Consider the following 10,019-nt stretch of genomic DNA (forward strand, 5'->3'; position numbering starts at 1 on the left):
TAGACAGTTTTCTAATTTTTTTTTTTGAGACAGGGTCTTGCTCTATTGCCCAGGCTGAAGTGGTGCAATCATAGCTCACTGTAACCTCGAACTCCTGGGCTCAAGTGATCCTCCTGCCTCATCCTTCAAAGTAGCTGGAACTACAGGCATGTACTATCACACTTGGTTAAGTTTTTTGGTTTTGTTTTTTAATTTTTTTGTAGAGACAGCGTCTTGTGATGTTTCCCAGGCTGATCTCAAACTCCTGGTTTAAGCAATCCTCCTGCCTCAGCCTCCCAAAGAGCTGAGGTTACAGTAGTGAGCCAACATGCTCAGCCTTATTTTTCTTCATTGCACTTGGTCATGGGGATTTTATTATCTGTTGGCTTTTTCACTCGTCTGTCTCCTCCCACAATAACATAATTCCATGAAATCAGAGATCTTGTTTTCTTGTTTACCACTGAATCCTCAGTCCCTAAACAGTGCCAAGAACATTCTACTTGTGTAACAAATACTTGCTGAGTGAATAAATGGTGTATGGAGCTAAGCACAGCAACACTACCAGGAAACTCACCGAAACTGGGTCTCCTTCGCCAAAGCCAGAATAGCTGTGGCCCCTCCAAATGAATGTCCCATCACAGCCACACGGCTTAGGTCAATGTTGCCCTGTGGAGAGCGGAGAACTTAGCCAAGTCAGAAACTCAGGACTGCTCTTTAGCAATTCATCAGGAGCAAGGGGAAGAAATAGTGAGGTGATGAGGCCAAAGGCACAATACAGCGAGTGCGCCCACCAACATCACACTATCAAGAATCTCTTGCCTGTGGAAGGGGCACCAGTCAAGCAGTCCCTGGACTGAACAGCTTTGTGTAGGCAGGAATTGTGAAAACTGTACTTTCCATGTTTACTTTTGTAATCTCACTACTTAACAATAGCGGATCAGGGTAGACATTCAAATATCTATGAATAGGCTAGGCACGGTGGCTCATGCCTGTAATCCCAACACTCTGGGAGGCTCAGGCAGGTGGACTGCTTGAACTTAGGAATTTGAGACCAGCCAGGGCTCAAACATGACAAAACCTTGTCTCTACAAAAAAATACAAAAATTAGCTGTATGTGGTGGTGTGCATGTATGGTCCCAGCTACTGAGGAGGCTGAGGCGAGAGGATCGCTTGAGCCCAGGAGGTCGAGGCTGCAGTGAGTAATGATTTCACCACTGCATTCCAGCCTGGGTGACAGAGCGAGACCCTGTCTCCAAAAAAAAAAAAAAAAAAAAAAACGAATTAAAAAAAAAAAAAAAAAAAAAAAAAATCTATGAAGAAATACTGACCGGTTGGTCTATGAGCATGATGCTAACAATCAGAGCCGTCTCCATCCTCTAGAATCCCTGCCTTACACACTGGTCGGAGGTCCATGACGCATGGACTGAGCTGAGGGTGGAACGGGGATGCTCCTGCTGCCTGTCCATTGTGCTCTGGAGCAAAGACTGCTTGTGCAGAAACCAGTGCAGGTTCTACATCCTCTTTGGATATCTGTTGTGATTTTTATCCAAAGCCAAGGGGAAGAGTGAGTCTGTGCACTCTAATATGCTTTGCATGTATCTATTTCTGGTTATACTCAGAAGCCTTCAGGGTATGGTTATATAAAAAGCTATTGCAGCTGCCTGCTAAGGGGCTCAGGAGGCCTCTCCAGGCTCTGCGGCCCAGCCTCTGCTCTGAACTTCTGCTCTGCTCTCCCCACTGTCTATTCCAAGGCTTTGTACCTAAATCTTCCCCCTTAACTCAGTACCCTCAGATCAACAACTTGGTTGGATGGCCTCTTTGGCATTTAAAAAAAAACAGGTAAATATATTCATATACCTCTAAAATCAGAGGTATACAAAAAGTCTCCTATCTACTCCGTTTTTTTCCACATGATTGCCCACCACCTACTTCCAAACAGGTAGCAGTTTCTTATGTGTCCCTGAAGAGATTGCTTATATTCATAAGTCAACATGAATATATACTTTCCCTCTTTTCATACACGTGGTGCTGTATCTTTTTGTACATAACAACATTAGTACATAAAGAGCTTCCTCATCCTTGTTCACAGCTGCATTTGACTTGGCCATGGTATAGACAGCTAGCTGATCACCAAATCTTTTCCTCTTCTTCCTGGTCTCACAGCTAAACTATTTCCCGGCAGTTAGGTAAGATCTTGTGACTGTTCTAGCCAATAGAATGTGAACAAAAGTAGTATCTCAATTTCCATGCCTGGTCCATAAACTGTCTCATACAAACCTCTATGCCCTTTCCCATTCTGTTGGCTTAATGCAAACAACAAATTTCGGATTCACAAATTTTGTGAGGTTAAAGACATAAAAGAGATTATAAAAGAAGCCTGGATCCCTGAGTTGCCTCTTATATAGGAGCACCCATATTAAACTTCATGTAGGAGAGAAATATATTTCTACTGTGTTAAGCCACTGAAATATGGGGTTTACACACTAGCAATTACCATTCACCAAGCAAATACATCCACTGTCCCATAATTAAACCAGTTCCCTCACTGGTGAGTGTTTAGGTTACTATCAAACTTTTGCTATAACAAACAACACTGGAATGAATAACACTGTCCATCTATCATGCTGCATGTGTGCAGGTATTTATTTGTAGGATAAATTCCCAAACTGGAAATTACTGGGTCAAAGAAACATATGCATCTATACTGTTGATGATACCAATTGCCAAATGCCCTCCATGGGATGATTTGTATTCTCACCAGCAATGCAGAGAATATCTACTTCCCCACAACTTTGTTAACAGAGTAATCAGTGTTTAGATCTCACTCAATAGATGAAAATGTATTTAGCTTTTTTTAATGCTGTATTTCCCCTAAAAGGCTGCCCTCTTAACTAATCTAACTGAACTATAGCCTGGCATTTCCCAAAGCCTTTTTTTATTTTGAGATATAGTCTCCCTTTGTCACTCAGGCTGGAATGCAGCAGCACAATCTTGGCTCACTGCAACCTCTGCCTCCTAGGCTCAAGCTCAAGCGGTTCTCCTGCTTCAGCTTCTGAGTAGCTGAACTATAGGCGCACGTCATTACGCCCAGCTAAATTTTGTATTTTTAGTAGAGAAGGGGTTTTGCCATGTTGGCCAGGCTGGTATCAAACTCCTGGGCTCAAGTGATCCACCCCACTCAGCCTCCCAAAAGGCTGAAATTACAGGCATGCGCCTGGCTTCCCAGTGCCTTTTTCAGGCTCACTCACAGGCATGCAGGGCTAGACCTCAGTGCCCAGGGCCCCTCCAACTCTCACTTTACCAACACTGTAGCTGGCAAAGCACTCTAGATTCCAGGGTCTGCCTTACCTATTGGGTATGCAGGCAGATGCTTCTCCTGGAGAATATTACCAAAGCCTTTAAAATATATGTTATGAAGAGGCTTTGGGGCACACAGCACAAGCTGTGGAATCAAAATGCCCCAATTTCATGTGTGACTCTACCACTTACTTAGCTGGGTAATCTTGGGTACTTAGTCTTTTTGATCCTTGGTTTCTTTCTTTTTTTTTTTTTTTTNTTGAACTCCTGACCTCAGGTGATCCGCCTGCGTTGGCCTCCAAAGTGCTTGGATTACAGGCGTGAGCCACCGTGCCCGGCCGATCCTTGGTTTCTTTCTATGTAAAGAGATAAGAATGCTTACTGCATTAAGTTTGTGGGAGGAGCTCTTAAAATAGCAAGTCTCGGCCAGGCGCGGTGGTGGCTCATGCTTGTAATTTCAGCACTTTGAGAGGCCACGGTGGGCAGATCACCGGAGGTCAGGAGTTCGAGACCCGCCTGACCAACATGGAGAAACCCTGTCTCTAAAAATACAAAATTAGCCAGGTGTGGTGGTGCATGCCTGTAATCCCAGCTACTTGGGAGGCTGAGGCAGGAGAACCACTTGCACTGGGGAGGCGGAGGTTGTGGTGAGCTGAGATCATGCCATTGCTCTCCGGCCTGGGCAAAAAGAGTGACACTTGGTCTCAAAAAAACAAAAACAAAAAAAACCAAGTCTCATAAAGCAGTAATTGTAAATATACATGTACGTATTATATATGCATTATACACACATACACACACCATTCTTATTAATATAATATAATATGGCATAGCTATTAAATATGATGCAGTTGGGTGCAGTGGCTCATACCTATAATCCCAACACTTTGTGAGGCCAAGGCGGGTGGATTGCCTGAGCCCAGGAGTTTGAGACCAGCCTGGGCAACACGGTGAAACCCCATCTTTACAAAATACAAAAAATTAGCTGGCATGCAAAAAATTGCACACACCTAGAGTCCCAGCCACTTGGGAGGCTGTGGTGGCTACAGTGAGTGGTGATCACACCACTGTATTCCAGCCTGGCTGACAGAGTGAGGCCCTGTCTCACAAAAATAAACAAAAATAAATAATAAAATTCATGCTACACAGGAGGATTGCTTAAGCCTAGAGTTTGAGCCTAGCCTGGACAGACAGCAAGACACTGTCTCTAAAAAATTTTTTTTAAATCATACCATAAAAAATATTAATCAGGTGGGCGTGGTGGCTCACGCCTGTAATCCCAGCACTTTGGGAGGCCGAGGTGGGTGGACCAAGAGGTCAAAAGATCGAGACCATCCTGGCCAACTTGGTGAGATCCCGTCTCTACTAAAAATGCAAAAAATTAGCTGGGCATGGTGGTGCGCACCTATAGTCCCAGCTACTCGGAAGGCTAAGGCACGAGAATCACTTGAACCCGGGAGGCAGAGGTTGCAGTGAGTTCAGATCATACCACTGCACTCCAGCCTGGCAACAGAGTAAGACTCCATCTCAAAAAAANAAAAAAAAAAAAAAAAAAAGAAAAAAAGAAAAATATTAATTGGCATAAGAAAGAAGATACTCATACTGTTTTGCTAAATGAAAATAAGGGCACAAAACAGCTTGTATTAAATGATAACATAATTGTGTAAAAAAATACACACATTAATACATTTAAAAATAATTGGAAGGACAAATATAAAAATATTGAAAAAGGTTGTTTCATTTTTCTTCATGTTTTTGTGTGATTTCTTGGTTCTCTGAATACAGCCTGAATGACTTTTGAAATTATGGAGAAAAAAGATTGGGTGGGGGTGGGGCATGAAGAATGTACCTTCATAAGCACAAAATTCCATGTCCAGGATGGTTTCATACCCTCCTGGGAGGGTCTGTGGGATTCCCTCAAAGGGAGGACTGAACCTGCAATGGACACCGGTTGTTTGCTGCTCAGTAGCCTGAACCCTCTCCCTGCTATCCACCTGGTCCTGTGGTGGTCAATCACCTGACCCAGAAGTGGGACTGTAACTTAGGCAGGCCAATCTGAACACCTTCTCCCTCTGACACAGGGACTGGTGCAGAGGGGCATGGGACCCATATGGTGTCACAGCTTTCCCAGATTAGTGGAAGCTAAGACAGTCTCTTTTCTTTTTAAACCTGGAGCTGTAAATTGATACACAGGCTTCAACTGCTAGCAACCATCTTTCTTGCCTAAAGGACAGAGTCTGGTGAGAAACCCACATATACACAGAGAAACTGAGGCAGGAGAGGGGAGAGAAGAGTGCGAAGGCTTTGATGATAATGTCCGAGACACTGGGGCTAACTACACTGGCCTCAAGTTGGCCTTTGGTCTTCTTGGTAGTTATATGATCCAATCAATTCTCTTTCGGTTTACACTACTTAGTTAGGTTTCTATTACTTGTAACCAAGAAAGCCCTGAATACTGGGCTCTAGGTCATACCAATTGCTTCCATACCTTCAAAGTCATCAGATCCAAGCCACCAGGCAAGATGTTAAAGACAGCCTGCCCAGCAGTGACCTCTTGCAGGATCTTCAACACCCGTAAACACTCGCTTACCCGCTGATGCACCTGCAACAGAGACAGTCCCAGTGGGAACTGGAACACTCCACAACCGTCCAGCGAAAATCTCACTCAGGTACAGAGCCAAGGAAGAATGCATAGGAGTTTGCCCACCCACACCTTAGCAAGTACCTTGGGTGCCACGTCCTGAGAAAGGCTCAGCTACCTGGCAGCTCACATAAGCACTGCCTAACAACATAACATACTCAGCCCTGTTGTTCCAACTCCACCTACCTAACTATAGGGCTGTCAGAAGGATCCAATGAGATGATGTATATGAAAGCATTTTAAAAACAAAAGGAATTAAGAACGCTGTTATTAGCAATCTAGTACAGGATTCCACTTGTCCATTCACACCACACATCTATTGTTTTTGTCTCCCAAGCACTTACCCCCCTTCCTTCTTTTGTTAACCCTGCCCTTTGAGGACACCCTTCCCACTCCCATTCTAACAATGCATTTCTGATTGGAAGGTCTCATTTTGTTACTTCTCCCCAGGCCTGGAATCCCTCTCCAGGATTTTTCAAACTGCAGTTTTGCACCAAGGTAGGGGACTGAGGGAGCAACTCAAACACAGCCCTGTTCTCATAGATGACATGAACACACACAAGCTCAGAGCTGTCAAGAGCTGTGGTTCTGACGGGGTGCCATGGCTCACACCTGTAACCCCAGCATTTTGGGAGGCCACAGTGAGAGGATTGCTTGAGCTCAAGAGTCTTGAGACCAGCCTGTGCAACATAGCAAGACCCCATCTCTGCTAAAAAAAAAAGTTGTGTGGTGGTGTGTGTCTGTAGTCCCAGCTACTCAGGAGGATGAGGTGGGAGAATCACTTGAGCCTAGGAGGTTGAGGTTGCTGTGAGCCATGTTGGTGCCACTGCATTCTAGCCTGGGTGACAGAGTGAGACTCTGTCTCAAAAAAAAATAAAATAAAATAAAGTAGCTGGGCATAGTGGTGCATGCCTGTAGTCTCAGCTACTAGGGACGCTGAGGTAGGAAGAGCTCGTGAGCCCAGGAGATTGAGACTGCAGTGAGCCATGATCATGCCACTGCACTCCAGCAGCTTGGGTGACAGAGCCAGACTTGTCTCAGAAAAAAAAAAACAAAAACAAACAAACAAAAAAACCCCATGGTTCTAACCTTAGAAAGTAAGCCAGTTTGAAGATGAGACCCACCAACCAAAGGGATCAAAAGAAATGAGGATGAAGAACAAACCCTGATGGCATTTGAATCTGGTTCCAATTGTTCTGCTCTTCCTATAGTCTACCTATATGAGCTATCAATTTCCTTTTTTGCCTAAGTAAGTCTTAGATTTCTGTCACAGCAGTTGCAGGAGTCCTGATTAATATCCTATGTATTTCCATTGATGTGGCAAACTCAGACCCACTATGACTGAGATTTCAAGAGAGGGTTAACTAAAAGTCTTGCTATCAAATACAATAGACAGAGGGCAGGCTCACTAACTCTCCCTCCCCAACTGGCACAAACTTACCTGGGGATTCCGAATACGAAATTCCTTCTCCCCTTCCTCAACTCGACGGAAAGGGATCCACTCCTCCTCCAGCGATTCACTGGTGGGCTGGTTCTCTTCTGGGGCCTGCTTGCAGAAATAGGTGGTTGCTGCTGACCGGTCCCTGAAATACACACATTATCAGAGAGAAACCAGAAAACATTCTTGAGTTTATTTTCCCCTTTACCAACTCCTCCCTTTCATCCAAGAGCCTCTATATATCACCCTTTGGCTAGCAGGGAAGGAAATCTGGGAGACAAATAGGAAAGTGGAAAAAATATAGATTTTAGAGACAGAATTGGGTTTGAATTTCAACTCGGTGTGTCACTTTTGGGAAATTATTTAACATCTTTGAACCTTGGTTTTCTCTTCTTGAAAAGGTGTATAATCCTGGCTTGCATGGTTGTCAAGAGGATTAGAAATAGTACATTGATAGGGGACTAGTCTATATCTTAGCTCACTGTAGGCACCCAATCCATGGTGGCTCATCCCTCACCTGTGCTCTGGCACAGCAACCACAAAGCCACGTGAGGCCAGCTCCATGCAGAAGGCTGAATACAAAGTCCTGGAGATTCAAAAAGGAACAAGGAAAAGGGATCAAAAGAACAGCCCAGTCTTCACCCTCATTCCAAACATGCTCTGCTAGCAGCCATCTTGTGGAACTACCACATCAACCTTAACTGTCTACCTCTGGCTTCCTTTCACTTGGGAGAGAAATAAACATTGCTATATTGAAGTCACATTATTTGGGGGTTTTCTGTTAAATACAACTTGCCCAATTTCTAACTGATACAGGGAGGTCAGGTTCTTAAGTTCCTTTTTACTTTCTCCCACTTTTCCAGGGAAGGCAGTGAACTGGACTTTAGAGCCAGAGAGATTTCCAAACCCTTCCCAGTTCAAACTGTGTAACTTTGGGCAAGTCTGCCTTCCAGAGTCTGTCTGCCCAGCTGAAAAATGGGCATCCCTGCCTGTCCACCTCACAGGGCTATGTGGGAACCAAATGAGACGATGGTACACTGAGAATGGTTAGGTATTTAACTGCACATATTCCTCCCTAGGATAGGAAACCATAGGGCCATGACCCATGGGAAGGATTTCAGAGCCTGAATTAACCACAGATGCAATGAGGGTAAACAATGTCCCTTATCCTCCCTTCCTTTTTCCTTGGAATTTCACTCTGGTTAATGAAGAATATTTATAACTGACTTGCCCAAGTCTAATGAAGTGCGAAGTCTCAATACAGACTCTTAGACCAAAAGGACCACCTCCAAAGTCATGTGCTCACCTGCTCTCTCCATAAATACCTGTTGGCCTAGGAGGAAAATGTTTCTTTGCTTCTTTTCCCTGCTAGACTATAATCTTCCCGAAGGCAGGAACTCTCTCTTCTTCACTACTGAATGCCCAGCCCTGGCACACAGCAGGTACTCAATTTATTGAACAAGAAACAGCACAAGGCCAGGTGCAGTGGCTCATGCCTATAATCCCAGCACTTTGGGAGGCCGAGGTGGGCGGATCACCTGAGGTCGGGAGTTCGCCACCCAGCTACTCAGGAGGCTGATGCAGGAGAACAGCCTGAACTCAGGAGGTGGAGGTTGCAGAGCTGAGATCATGCCATTGCACTCCAGCCTGGGCATCAAGAGCGAAACTCCGTCTCAAAAAAAAAAAAGTGAGGTTTCATTTATTAACTCTTATATTCTCTAGATGATCTTAATGAATTTATTCATGATCAATAATTTTCCCATAGGCTCTCAAAAAAAAAAAAAAAAAGAAAACAGCATCAAAAACCATCTAACTGCCTCTCTAACCTTATCTCCATGTTTACTCTTCACTTCCTGCCGTGGGCTACAGTTACGAGAGTCTATGTTCCTGCTCCTCTAGCAGATGCGACTTCCTTGATTTGTTAATCTTGGTATGTCCCACCTTCCTCTCATGCCAAAGGGCTGGCACAGAACAGGTGCTCCACAGATGTCTGCTGAATGAATGAGAACCTAGCGCACACACAGCCCTTGTATTCATTCAATAAATACTTATTGGTAAACAACTACTTTCCAGGCACTGTCCTAGGTACTGGAGCAATAGAAGACAGATGTGGTCTCTGCCTTCAAGAGCTTACAATACAGTGAAGAAGACAGGCATTACAGAATAATTATACGAGTAATTTATTTATTACAATTATGTTAAATGCTGAGAAGTATAGATTGTCTTATGAAAGCACATTCTGGAAAAATTAATATAATAGGTTAATTGTCAGGATGGGTGTCCCTAGGACAATGACATCCAAACTAAGATCTTGAAGGTCAACCGAAATTAGGAGGAAAAGAGGAAGAGGGGGAAGAGGAAGAGAAGGGTAGAATGGTTAGTAGTCCAGGCAAAAAAAACCAATTTGTCTGGAGAGCTACGGTGGGGCAAATAGCAAGGAATGAGCCTGGAAACTTTGTCTTGGACCTGAATCAAGGTAAGACCATGAGAAGAACTGAATTAAGTTCAAAGACCTGTTAAAAACTTTAAGTAAGGGCCGGGCGTGGTGGCTCACGCCTGTAATCCCAGCACTTTGGGAGGCCGAGGTGGGTGGATCACGAGGTCAAGAGATCGAGACCATCCTGGTCAACATAGTGAAACCCCGTCTCTACTAAAAATACAAAA

The 10,019-nt window shown here is 44.2% G+C and overlaps 1 protein-coding gene across 7 annotated transcripts in view; it reads right to left on the reverse strand.

Moving 5' to 3' along the window:
• PAFAH2 (platelet activating factor acetylhydrolase 2) overlaps positions 1-10,019 on the reverse strand; it is a 42,596-nt gene that overhangs the window by 17,270 nt on the left and 15,307 nt on the right. For all 7 annotated transcript variants that reach the window (XM_017534635.2, XM_017534634.2, XM_017534636.2 and 4 more), the window contains exons 5-8: positions 7,873-7,941; positions 7,359-7,500; positions 5,765-5,878; positions 554-645 (exon numbers count right to left, since the gene is read on the reverse strand). In XM_017534635.2, the coding sequence (XP_017390124.1) occupies positions 554-645; positions 5,765-5,878; positions 7,359-7,500; positions 7,873-7,941 (417 nt within the window). The remainder of the gene's footprint in view (positions 1-553; positions 646-5,764; positions 5,879-7,358; positions 7,501-7,872; positions 7,942-10,019) is intronic.

Source organism: Cebus imitator, unplaced genomic scaffold (assembly GCF_001604975.1).
Source record: "Cebus imitator isolate Cc_AM_T3 unplaced genomic scaffold, Cebus_imitator-1.0 Scaffold87, whole genome shotgun sequence".
In the NCBI taxonomy this organism is placed as follows: domain Eukaryota; kingdom Metazoa; phylum Chordata; class Mammalia; order Primates; family Cebidae; genus Cebus; species Cebus imitator.